Genomic DNA, 13,163 nt, shown 5'->3' with positions numbered 1-13,163 from the left:
GCAACTGTCCAGGGAATCATTTTATTATTAAATGTTGATATAAAAATGCAAAGTAATGAATAAGTTGTTTCCCTGGATGAGGAGTGTTTGCCATGTACAAGCATGGAGTGAACAAAGTCTTGATACTCCTCATCACATCTTAGTCCTCAGTTCTACAGGTAGAATGAAACTGACTTATATTTCAAGTTGGATGTTTTTTGATTTAAAAATACAATTCAGCATTTGCTGCATTCTGATGAAGTAAGCTATCTTTATTTGTGGAACTGATCTAAGTGACACTATTACATGGGCTATGTTTGTGAAACTGCAAGTCTACTATTTGCTTTTAAATCTTTTCAGATAATTGCAACATGTGTTTTTCAGATTGTTAGCTCTATGGAGAAAAAAAACAGTATTTCTTTAGCGTTTTGCTAGTTTCTGATGGGCCAGTAGAAAAAAAAATTATCATGAGAAGTAACAGTAAATCAACTGATATTGTGTTATGATTTGGCAATGTCATTGTAGCATTTTGCCATATACTTCAATGTTCACTTGATAATAGTGCGTTATAATAGTATTGAACTTACTGGTTTATAATGTTATTTTGGTACACTGGATTGTTCATAGCATGTGATATTGCTCGGGTTAGTGGTTTTTAAGACTGACATTAATAGGTGATGTCATTAAGTTAGTAGACTGGCCATACGATTATATTCATTGTAAACCAAAAAATATTAATGGTATTGTCGTGTAGGTCTTGAATGATGTAAATTTAGTTCAGAAGAGTATTCTCCTTTTCAAATAATAATGAATAATTACGTTCAGGAGGAATTGGGGCATTTTATTTCCAAATTTTCAACCTAGTGTGAATGTTAACTCTTGTATGTGACTGCAAAATGTCACTGTTTTATTTTATGTAACATTGTTTCATGGGACTTTTCAGAAAAATTCACACACCTACAGAAACCAGAATATCAAAACAGGAAAGTCATTTCATCAGGATAAAAAAAATGCATATGTGAAGGGGTCATCCATGACTTAGACTCAAAGATTACCTCACAGCATCACACACAATGGAACTATATTTATTTGCCTTCCAGATGAAAATTGATAATATATTTTGAACCAATCAAGATGGCAGTTGATAAGATAAACATCCATATGAAAATATACATTTACAGATAGAAAATCTTTGTTAGTAGGATATATCAATCATGATCATTCAAAATGTTATGTAAAAGGTTTTTGATCAAATGCCAGTAGCATAGATTATGATCTTCATTTGACCTCCCACATGTTGTGGAAATCTTCATGTTTGCTTTGACTCCCATTTTATTGTCCTGAATATATAGAATTGTGATGATGGATGAACTGAATGTTGCATTGATGGAAGGGTATTGATCATGAGAAACATTAGGAGAAAAGAACACACAACAGATAAAAGTACCAAACTGCTCTTCACCTGTTTCCATCAACCCAATTCTGTTCTCCTTCTACCACCTTACTCATTGATTCTTAATGTCTGTCACACGTTGAACAAAGGAAGTCTACCTAATTCTGTTTTAAATTTACGTTTGTATTCATTTCTGCTCAAGGTACATGTTGCACTCACAGCTGAATCCTTGATTTCAAATAATATAGGATGATCAGATTCAGGAGGAATTTAGGCACCTTATTTATCTATGGTAATCCTACTGTGAAGATTAATTCCTGTAGTTGGCTGGTACATGGCTTTGAGTGTTTCAGGGCCGGGAACCCCCATTACCTTCTTTGTGGATTGGATAATACATCCAGATATGCTGGCATTATCCACATCCCAAGAAAAAAATGATCTTGTGCTAATGAATCTGTCACTGGCCCAGTGGGATTTGTACTTTTTATGAAAACTAAACTTGGCTACATTTTCTTGCTTCTCTCTGCTCCCCAATGATAGTAATGTTGAACATATTTACTTCCTGATCTCATTCAACACCCGAGGATATGTACTGAAGGAATTTGTTGGTCTTAAGTACTTGAATTTACCAAGTGCATTTAGTTCATGAGATTGAGTGTTCTGCAGACTGCATAGCAGACAAGTATACTTTCTGTTGAATTCTTATAAAAGTTCAACAACAATAGTATTATCACTGTTGATCCTATTTATGGTGGAGTAGGTCTTCCCCAATACTTTTCAGATACTTTCTGTTGTAAACTGTTTAAATCCCCAACTGGTGCAAACTGGCTTAAATCTCCATAAAAGCATTCTTCTGTTACGCTGTGAGCAACTTGTTGCCTTAGGTATAATCTATATTCGTGTGTTCTTAACAAGCACAAAAATTTATAATTTGCTGGTGAGTTGTAAAGGCCAGCCAGGCTAAAATTTAGCAAACCTAAATTCAAATGCTAAACTCAGATTGCTGTACCAGGCCTCATGTTAAAACAGACTTAAGTATTAGTCGTCGAAGACCAGTTTTACAGCATTCCCTAAACACATTGTATAAACCTTCTCACATAGTTGAAAGCATTTGTGAAGATAGCCTTAAGAAATGCTGCCATTTTCTATAATTGCCTTTCCTCTGGGGCATTCTTGTTTTTCCATATTGTGAAGTCTCAGACTGAAAAAAACTGGAACCTTTGAGGTTTTAAAATTTTGAAAGAAGTAGTACAAAAGGAGGTGCAGAAGAAGAACCTGCAGCACTGATGGCCAGAAAAAAAATAATTTCAGCAGTTATTCATTATTAGTCTTTCTAGTATATGAGTTAAGCAAGTGGGATTGTTTACGTTTTCTTTATTTTGCTTAAGCCAGTTAAACCTTCCTCCTTTATACATATTTGTAAGATGCTCACTGCAAGAGATGGTACCAACTTTGTTTACATATTTTTTTTGAATTCAGATTAGTATTTTGTCAGGCCAAATCAGCATGTTGAATTCTTGAAAAATGTGGGATTCTTGTAGCATTCAAGTTTAATTGACTTGGTTTAAGTCTAAGTTATAAGTAGTGAACTTCTCAAGCACAAGTACATATACCTCCATTCATTAGGCAGAGTTGTACCCAAAGAGTGTAGGATTTTGGTTAGTTATCAGTGTATATTTTTCCAATGGCTGGACAAAAATTTAATCTCTCCTTTTACATGCCAGAAAAGAGATCAACTGAATAGTTTAAATAGCATCCAATTTTAGTTAAGATGAACTTTAGCAGAGCCAGTACAGGGTAGTAGCTATCAGATGATGCAGACTTTGTTGGGATTTTGAGAGGAAAATGGGTGGAAGTTTTGATGTTATCCTGGTGATTCCAGCAGATATGCCTTCCATGAGGACTTTGGAAAGGCAATGTGAAGAATCAGGTCTCCATCTCTGGAACTATCCAGAGACTACAGTTTACAGAGTGTGCTTTTGCTATTTTGTGTGTGCAAAAAGAAATATTTCCTGTTTATATTATCAATTTTAAAGAAACATTTAACTGAGTGGTGTGATACTTGGAACATAGAACGATATAGCACAGGAACAGGCCCTTCGGCCCATGATGTTGTGCTGAACTAATTAAGCTAATGACAATTAAACTAATCCCTTCAGCCTGCACGTGGTCCATATCCCTCCATTCTCTGCATAAGCATGTGCCTATCCAAAAGCCCCTTAAACGGATGTATCATATCTGCCTCCACCATCACCTCTGGCAGTGTATTCCAGGCACCCACCACTCTGTGTAAAACAAAACTTACCCCGCACATCTCCTTTGAACTTGCCCCCTCTCCCCTTAAGTGTATTCCTTCTAGTATTAGACATTTCGACCCTGGGAAAAAGATACTGGCTGTCTACTCTATGCCTTTCATAATCTTATAAACTTCTATCAGGTCTCCCCTCAGCTTCTGGCTCTCCAGAGAAGGCAACCCTAGTTTGTCCAACCTCTCCTTATAGCACATGCCCTTTAATCCAGGAAGCATCCTGGTGAACCTCTTCTGCACCCTCTCCAAAGCCTCCACATCGTTCCTATAATGGGGTGACCAGAACTGAATGCAGTACTCCAGATGCAGCCTAACCAGAGTTTTATAAAGCTGCAACATAACTTCCTGACTCTTGAACTCAATGCCTCAACTATGCACCTTCTTTACCACCCTATCAACTTGTACAGCTGCTTTCAGGGAGCTATGGACTTGTACGCCAAGATGCCTCTGCACATCAATGCTGTTAAGGGTTCTGCCATTAACTGTACTTTCTCTTTACGTTTATGTGATAAGACTATTGAATGGTTCCTTCATACAATGAAATGGACTATGACCTCACGATCTACCTTGTTGTGACCTTGCACCTTATTGCACTGCACTTTCTCTGTAGCTGTGACACTTTACTCTGTACTGTTACTGTTTTTACCTGTACTACATCAATGCACTTTGTACTAACTCAATGTAACTGCACTGTGTAATGAATTGACCTGTACAATCGGTTTGTAGGACAAGCTTTTCACTGTAGGTCGGTACAAGTGACAATAATAAACCAATGCCAAAGTGCAACACCTCTCACTTGTCTGGATTAAACTCCATCTGCCATTTCTCTGCTCATATCTGCAACTGATCTATATCCCACTGTATCCTTTGGCAATCTTCTACACTATCCACAGCGCCACCAATCTTTGTATCATCTGCAAACCTACTAACCCAACCATCCACATTTTCATCCAAGTCAAATATCACAAGCATTTTTATATATAAATATGTATATATATCTTGTATACTAATGAGCAAGTGCATCCATTGGCATTAAATTTCTTCCAGAGAGCAAAGAATATGAGGTAATTGTTGTATCATTTTTGTTGTGCCATTCAACCTCTTCTAGCTTTCATTGGAATTATAACTAGTTTTGTGAGACAAGAGCCAACTGACAAGATAAGGTGATTGATAAGACCAGGTCAGATTCTCTTTTAAGCATTCTTGTAATTTTGAGGATACTTTCTTTTAATGTCTGGTGTTTTTTTTCTGCATGGGAACAGGTGTGGTGAGCTCACTGTTCCATCATCATCTTTAGAGTAAGGCTGTTTGGCAAAGTGATTTATCAGTATGGTAGTCAGTATCATTTGCATTTACATTCAGTATAAAAGTTGTTTGGCTAGTCACTTCCACCTTAAATCTGGTTTATTAGTTTACAATGCAGCGCATCTCGTTGTGGCTAAAATAGCAGTTTTGAGGCCAACCCCCAATTCCTATTCCCTCTTTCTAACTTTGACTGAAAGTGTTATTATTCTGGGAATTTTAGGGCACACTCTGTTTAAAAGAAATTGGGTGCCATTATAATGGCAACAGTGAAATATTTGCTTTGCAGAATTTGTCAACACTGCTGTAGCTCTTTCCATGAACTTCAATCACATGAAAGAATAAAAAAAGCAGACTTTCATAGCTCAGTGGTCACAGTGCGGATTTCATACCTATTGTTCTTTAGTGCAATTTCTCAAGCATCACTGTGTTCTTAAGTAGTGGAACAAAATTGGGCATTGTACTCCAAATAAATGTTAATCCTAGGATAACCCTGTACTGGTAGTTATGGTTTTATAATAAATTGTATGAGCAATACAACTCTCAGACTGAATTTGCTTATGCTTCAGTCTGCAAATACTATTAAAATTTTGGAGGAGCAATCAGTTCCTATCCATTCTAACTCTCTATTTCTGCTAAGCCATTTGCAATGAGTAATTTTCATCACTTTAGAACATAGAACAATACAGCAGAAGAATAGGCTCTTCAGCCAATTTAAACTAATCTCATCTTCCTGCACAAGGTCTATATCCCTCCATCCTCTGCCTGTTCATGTGCTTCTCTAAATTACTCTTAAATGTTGCTATCACATCTGCTTCCACCACCTCCTCTGGCAGCATGTTCCAGGCATCTATCACTCTTTGTATAAAAATAAAACTTGCCTGGCAAATCTCCTTTAAGCTCTTCCCCCCCCACCTTAACATTTCCACCCTGAGAAAAAGACTCCGACCATCTACCCTATCTATGCCTCTTGTAATTTTATATGCTTCTATCAGGTCGCCCCTCAGCCTCCAGCGCTCCAGAGAAAGCAATTCAAGTTTGTCCAACCTCTCCTTATATCTAATACTCTCTAATCCAGGTAACATCCTGGTGAACCTCTTCTGCATGCTCTCCAAAGCCTCCACATCCTTCCTGTAATGCGCTCACCAAAACTACCTATAGTATCCAAATGTGGCCTAAGCAAAGTTTTATACAGTTGTAACATGGCTTGCCAACTTTTATACTAAATGCCCTGACCACCCTGTTCTTTACCACCCTGTCTACTTGTGCTGCCACTTGTAGGGAGCTATGCACTCCCACCACAAAATCCTTCTGTACATCAGTGATTCAAAGGGTCCTGCCTTTTCCTGTATACTTTCCTTTTGCATTTGACCTCCGAAAGTGCAACACCTCACACTTGTCCAGATTAATCTCCATCTGCCATTTCTCTGCCCACACTTCCAACTGATCTATATCCTGCTGTATCCTCTGACAGCCTTCTTCACTATCCACAACTCTGCCAATTTTTGTGTTGTCTGCAAACTTACTAACAGCCCACTTATGTTTTTGTCAAAATCATTTATATATCACAAATGACAGAGGTCCCAGCACTGATCCCTGTGGAACACCACTGGTCACAGGCCTCCAGTCAGAGTAACACCCTTCCACTACTACCCCCGTCTTCTATTGCCAAACAAACTTTGAACCCAATCTACCAAATCTCTGTGAATCCCATGCATCCTGCTGAATCTGCCTACTATGAGGGACCTTGTCGAATGCTTCACTAGAGTCCCTGTAGACAACATCCACTGCTTACTTTTGTCACCTTCTCAAAAAAAACTCAAGTTTGTAAGACTTTCTTCACACAAAGCCATGCTGACTGTCCCTAATTAGTCCATGCTTTTCCTGCTGTGAGTAAATCCCATCCCTAAAAATCATCTCCAATAATTTCCCTACCTCTGCTCTAAGGCTCGCCAGCCTAGAGTTTCCTAGTTTGTCTCTATTGCCCTTCTTAAACAAAGGGATAACACTGGCTATTCTCCAGTCCTCTGGGATCTCACCTGGGATAGATCCCATCAGGCCCTGAGGACTTATCCACCTTAATGTTCTTTAAAAGGCCCAACACCACCTCCTCCTTGCTATCCACATGCCTCGGATACCAGCAAACCCCTCGCTGATCTCACTATCCTCCATGTCCTTCTCCTTTATGAATACCATTGTGATTCTGCAATTCATTAATAAATAAACTGAAAAAAGGGACCCACCACTAAATTCAGGCACTTTGCACTTGCCAGATCTCATTGAGATAAGCCTTTCTTTATGGACTCTGTAGCCAATTCTTCATCTTTTTTCTTTTGCACCACCTTTGCACATATCCAGACTTAGTCTTAGAACATAATCCCTCATGTGGCAAATTTCTTTAGCTCCAAGAGGAAGAATATTGTTATAGAATGGGATTACATTTCTTTCCTGATTGTCAGCCTTCTTGAACATCACCCTCTCAATGTGTATGTGTGATTTTGGGTCCCCTTTCAGCCACAGTGCCTTTGCATTCAATGAACAAAAGAGCCACTTAAGTTGATGTTTAAGAGTTCTTTTATAGTTTTTGCATGAATATGGAATGTAATCACCCTAAATAGTAGCTCACAATAACAGAACCAAAGCAAGAAAATTCTCTTCGAGGAAGTGACAGAGGGGTAAACTCCCTACGCGTACTAAATCACAGCTTGCATTAACAAACTGCAACCAAATGTGCCCTAAATTGTGGGATTAATTGTTGTTCTTTTGTTAGATTTATCTATTTTTTGTTGCTATGCTACAGACTGTTTTAAATCATTAACAGTAATAGCAGCCAAGATTTTTTTGGCTTTTGAGTGCACCTCCCTCTCTAAGCATGAGAGCAATCCGTTTCCATGGTATTTCATTATTCTAAGTTCATAGGTTGGCTACATTGTTTCACAAATGGCTTCTAACAAGTCGATGAATATGGAACATTCATTTCCAGTTTTTCTTTAAAATTATTTGTTTCTTGCCATTTGTCTTGCGTCCATATTTCTGTTTAACTTAAAGGTGCTTTTCCTTGGCGAGAGCCTTGGGCTTTCTGTAGTTTATTTCGTATGCCTTTCATGCATGGCTGTTAAATGGCAATCTCATCCATTCTTACCAAAGATCTATTGTAAACAGAATATGACTTGTTTATTTTTTGAATAAGAGCATTAAATGAAACCTAGATCTATATCCCGCCAGCCCCTAACTCTTGTGTATTTATTCCATTCTGTAGAATGGAAACAAACAGGATCATGGCCTGGTTTGCAGTAACCGTGGAAACATTAGTAGCTTTTCATGAGGCTCAGTATACAATGAGGTGCTCAAGTGTCAGAAGGATTAGGGATTTTCTTTACAATGTGCTTTACTTTTTCTCTGTCAGTGAGCAGATGAACAAGGGGGTAATGTGAACATTAGTTTGAACTTCCTTTAATCTCTTGTAGCATTTCTGTTCTTCTGGTGGTGCTCACAGTGATCCAGAGGTCTGTTTAATACAGTGCATTAACAAGCAGCCTCATGTCTATTCATGACCTGCTTTGTTGAAGCACAGGTGCTTAAACTGAGGGGAAAAATGATTAAGGTGTTCAATGTTTGGATTTCTAAATAAAATCAGCCAAAGTCTACAGGAATTGGTAAAACATAGCCAGGTTTCTATGCCCAATTTCTGCTGTCTTTATATTAGTTTGTGCGCCCAGTTGCCAATCAGTTGCTATGATTTCATTGGAATGTTTAGTTATTGTTTTTGAAGCATTACTGTTTTTCAAAAAGTGAATAAAGCTATGAAGATGCAAATTATCAGCAGTGAAAGTAAAGTCAGTGCTGGGAAAGGGGATCATTTCCTGCAGTGATCCACTTGTTAAGCATGCAGGAAGACTGCTTGATACACTGAACTTGGTACTGCTCATTGTTGGTGGTTTCTGTGCTACAGGTAAAAAGGTACATGCATTTTTATTTATTTGCTGACTTGTACACTCATGTCAGTTGAGGAAGATGTAATTCACAGGTGTACAGGTGAGGTGATGCCCGACTCTCCCCTCCCTCGAGCTCCTTGGATAGGATCAGACATCTTGTGTTATTACTACAACCTCAGTCCTCTGTCTGTGGCTGTTTACATTAGGCCCGCTACCTTCAGGAGTTGACCAAAGAAAGGGCAGAATGGCAGTGCTTTTCTTGCCATTAACTGAGTTGAAACATAATAGCCAAATTAAATAGTAAAGCTCATTCAACTTTAATACAACCACAAGTTGCCAGTGCTAACCAGTAGGAGTGCAGTGGTTCGGAAGAACTGAAGCAGAACTCTGGGCTTTCTGCTTTATGACTAAAAGCCAGCAGAGCACTGAGTGCAACCCCTCAAGGCAATATACTTGTATTCCTTGATGGAAGATTACTTCAAGGACTTGAGTTTGGCCCAATCTCATTAAAGCTAGCACAGTTTCCTCCCAGGGAGCACTGGGGGAATAATTAGGAATTTTGAAAGCTCACCTTTAGCACCCTATATTTAGCAAAATCCAAAATCTTTTATAAATTCTGGATTTTCAGCTGCTATTTAGTCTAAGATGAGTTCATCCCATAATAAGTGTTTCATTTTATTAGGATTTTTTCCACCATGCTTCCACTGAAAAGACACTCAGTGGCATCCTGTGGATCTGCAGAAAAGACCAGTGAACTCTGAGAAGTCAACTTCGACTTGCTGTAGGCATGACTAGAAGAATCCCCAAAATGGGGAATGGAGTGATGAATAGGTCCCAATCAAAGGGCAACCATTGTATTGCAGATCATCAAAATGCACCTTGTCTCTTGTAAGGCTGTCATATACAAACTGTACATATTACAGATTGTGGGGAATTTATTGCATTATTGCCTTTGGATATTAATGGGCTTGACCTTGTCTGATTTGCCACAAGATCTGGTCATTGGAAGATTTTGTATCTAGTCCACTTGGGTACGCCACTTTAGATTTTTGAGCATTAATCAAAATTGCTCTTTTGGGTCAATGATAGTTACCAAAGTATTGATTAAACAATTTCAAATCTGCATCCAGATGTTATTTTAATTCGTATTCCTTAACTCCATGCACCATAGTCGTGAGCCAATGGGCAGTTTTTGCCATTCGTATCCTTACAGAACAGAACGCGGAGAATCAGGAAGTGATATCCCAGATGGTACATCAGGGTATAGCAGATAATGCTGTGCTAAACAGCATGGGATTGCGGGTTGAAGAGCAAAATGGAAAACTTTACATAAAGTCACAGGAAAAGTGTGAATAACTGCATGGAGAGAAGCAATTGTTGGAAAATATCATCACAACAAGGATCTACTGATCTATTTTTCCAGTCATTTGGCACACCAAGAGGAAAATATAAATGAACAAGATGAAAGGAAAGCAGTGATGGAAAATGGTTCTTTGTTTAAAATACACAATGTTATTTATTACTCTCTCTAGATTGTCATCAGTCTGGTATCAAGAGTCTCACAGTGCTGTGATATGCAGGTTAAGACTGACTAGTGATAAGAATATTAACTATGCAAGAGAATGGTTGCCTTCAGCATATCCAGGATTGAAATCTGATTATGCAATAATAAATTGCTCTAAATTATACATCAACATCAAACATGGATATATATTAAAAATTGATTTGATTTTCTGCAAACCCATGTCAAACAATAAAATATTGCACATTTTACAAAGACACTGATTAAAGAGTTGTGGGGTTTAATGCTGAAGGCTAAATCAGAAGAATTATTTAGTGGGATTTAAACTTGTAGGGAGATGTTAGCACTTTTCAAATACACACAAAATATTTTGTCAGTAAAACAGTATTAAATTGAGTGTGATGGTCTCGAGAATTAAACGCTATTATCATTCGTGGAGACTATTTCCATTTATAATCAGGATTTGCTTATAATTATTGGGTAGAAATGTATTCACTTATAATTAGTCAAAGTGTTTCAACTTTTCATTCTTTACATTAACTGTTGCCTTTATTGAAATATTACAGTATTGTTGTACTAAATCCCATATTTTAAGCAACAAAAGGGGAGGAAGGAGAGTTCCAGCAGCTGCATTTGCTAATCAGATTTAGGTGATCAATAAGCCTTGCTAATTGGAGATTCCGTTGTAAGAGCTGCTGACAGTTCAATGTGTAAAGGAGTATTAGGGTAGTGGAATATATTTTTTCAGGTCTAGGGTTTAAGAGGTTGCCCGTACTTACACAGTAGAGTTGTAAAGGGAATTGGGACAGAGAACCTGAAATTACTAGTAATGATGGATGCAAAATAGACTAGGTTCTCAGTGGCTATTTCAAGAGGACTGTGGAAAAACTGATAACAATATCCTGTGGATGAATTATTACCACCTTCAGCTCTTTTCTTTCCAATTTCCACTGGACCCTTCCTTCACTGTTGCTCTTTGCTTCTGCCTCCACACCTCTTTCATCCCCATTATCCCTCACCCCAATTCCTGCCTTTGCTCATCTTCACCACCCCTGCCTGACCTTGTGCCCTTGAGGGAGAGGGACATAGATCGTCTGCCGTCATTTCTCACACCAGACTTGTGAATAGTATTGTTCAATTTGAGAGAACAGCCAGGGAGATTAATGAGGGGGAGGAATGGTGAGAGACTAGGAAATAAAGTTTATTACCAAAATCAAAGTAGATGCCTTCAGCTATTCAAGACTTGCTTTTAGCTGATGTCAGTGCATTAGTAGCCATACAATTATAGACAAGCAAATATCATTGTACTTTTTGGCTGAAGGATAGATTTTGGGATGACCATCAATCTGAAGGAAATGGAAGGTATATTTCAATCAGCTCCACCTTGGGTCTTTGTTCCACCCAATCTTAAGACCGATGGCAATCAAGGAAGGCTCCCACTTCAGTGTGTCATCACTGATACAGATATCAGTGCTTACCTTGCTAAAGCTAGTGCCATTTCCAGTGTTTAACCAATTGCCTTTGAAATGAGCACAGCGTACATTGCCTTTGAAATGAGTGCAGCGTACTTCTGGAGACCAAAGATGTCATAGTATTTGTGAGACTTTGATCATTGGCACCACATTTTAAAGCTTGATAGACTATTTCATCACACTCCTAACATGTGCCTTGTATATGGTGGAAAGGCTTTGAGGAATCAGCATGAGTCACTCACCACAGGATATTCACCCTCTGACTGATGCTGTAGCACTGTATTTATGGCCGATCAGGATGAAGCTTCTGGTCAGTGGTGACACCCCCAAGATCATGGACATGCAGAAGCCACAAAAGACAAAGTTACTAGCACACAACCCTCAAGATTACTGTTTATGATTTTGAGTAACACTCAATAGAAGTCATCAATGAGTTAGCCATAGGCCTGTACCCTCAATGGACAACCAAGCCACCGTGTGATGGTTTTAATCTTATTTGCAGATTACTTGCATTGTACAATAGAGTTCTCAGATGAATGAGACCTGTCATGTTGATGGTTCCATCCAGGACGCAAAGATAAATAGCACATACAAAACATGTGGTGTTTAGTTTCTGTAATTGCAATGAACTTGATGTATTATTTCCCTAAAAATTCTTACAAATTTTCAGCAGAACAATAATGTTCTGAAACTATTTGAAGGTGAACGCTTTCAGAGCAATACTTAAAGCGAGGTTAAATGTCATCTAATCTAACAAAACTGAATAAATGAGAAACTAGAAAGCAGATCAAATCTTACATTTAAAATTTGCAGTATTTTACATTTTAAATGTACAAATTATTTTTTATCTAAAAGTTCTTAATTTGTAGCATCTGTTCCTTTTCATTTAGATCATAGAAGAATAGCCCATGCTGCTTAATTTGTACCAGGCATTTTTCAAATATTTTTGAGCTAAGATGACTTCAAACTGCCACTACTACAACAAACCTTATAAGTTAAAATATTTTTAAAGGGTTATATTTTAAAATCACACTTCTTAGTTTTTTTTTGTTTTGAAAAATGAATTACCTTCAGCTGTAGGTGCCGGCTATCTCCTGAAGCCCTGGGGGAGTATACACCCCTTCTGCCATATGTGTGATAAATTGTCTGAGAAACCCTCATCTTAACTGTGATCCACAGCATGCTTCTACAGTTGGCTCTGCTTTCTGTCATGTTTAATGTGCTGAAAATGTCGGGGGTTTTGTCATCTTTG

The 13,163-nt window shown here is 38.1% G+C and overlaps 1 protein-coding gene across 1 annotated transcript in view; it reads left to right on the top strand.

Annotated features, from left to right (window-relative positions):
* The window catches only part of atxn10 (ataxin 10), a 166,217-nt gene extending 155,356 nt beyond the window's left edge, over positions 1–10,861 (top strand). The window contains exon 11 of the mRNA XM_052030009.1: positions 10,089–10,861. Within this exon, the coding sequence (XP_051885969.1) occupies positions 10,089–10,273 (185 nt within the window). The 3' untranslated portion in view covers positions 10,274–10,861. The remainder of the gene's footprint in view (positions 1–10,088) is intronic.
* The last annotated feature ends 2,302 nt before the right edge of the window (positions 10,862–13,163 follow it).

This window comes from Pristis pectinata, chromosome 15 (genome assembly GCF_009764475.1).
Source record: "Pristis pectinata isolate sPriPec2 chromosome 15, sPriPec2.1.pri, whole genome shotgun sequence".
Lineage (NCBI taxonomy): Eukaryota > Metazoa > Chordata > Chondrichthyes > Rhinopristiformes > Pristidae > Pristis > Pristis pectinata.
This window is presented reverse-complemented; position numbering and strand designations above follow the sequence as displayed.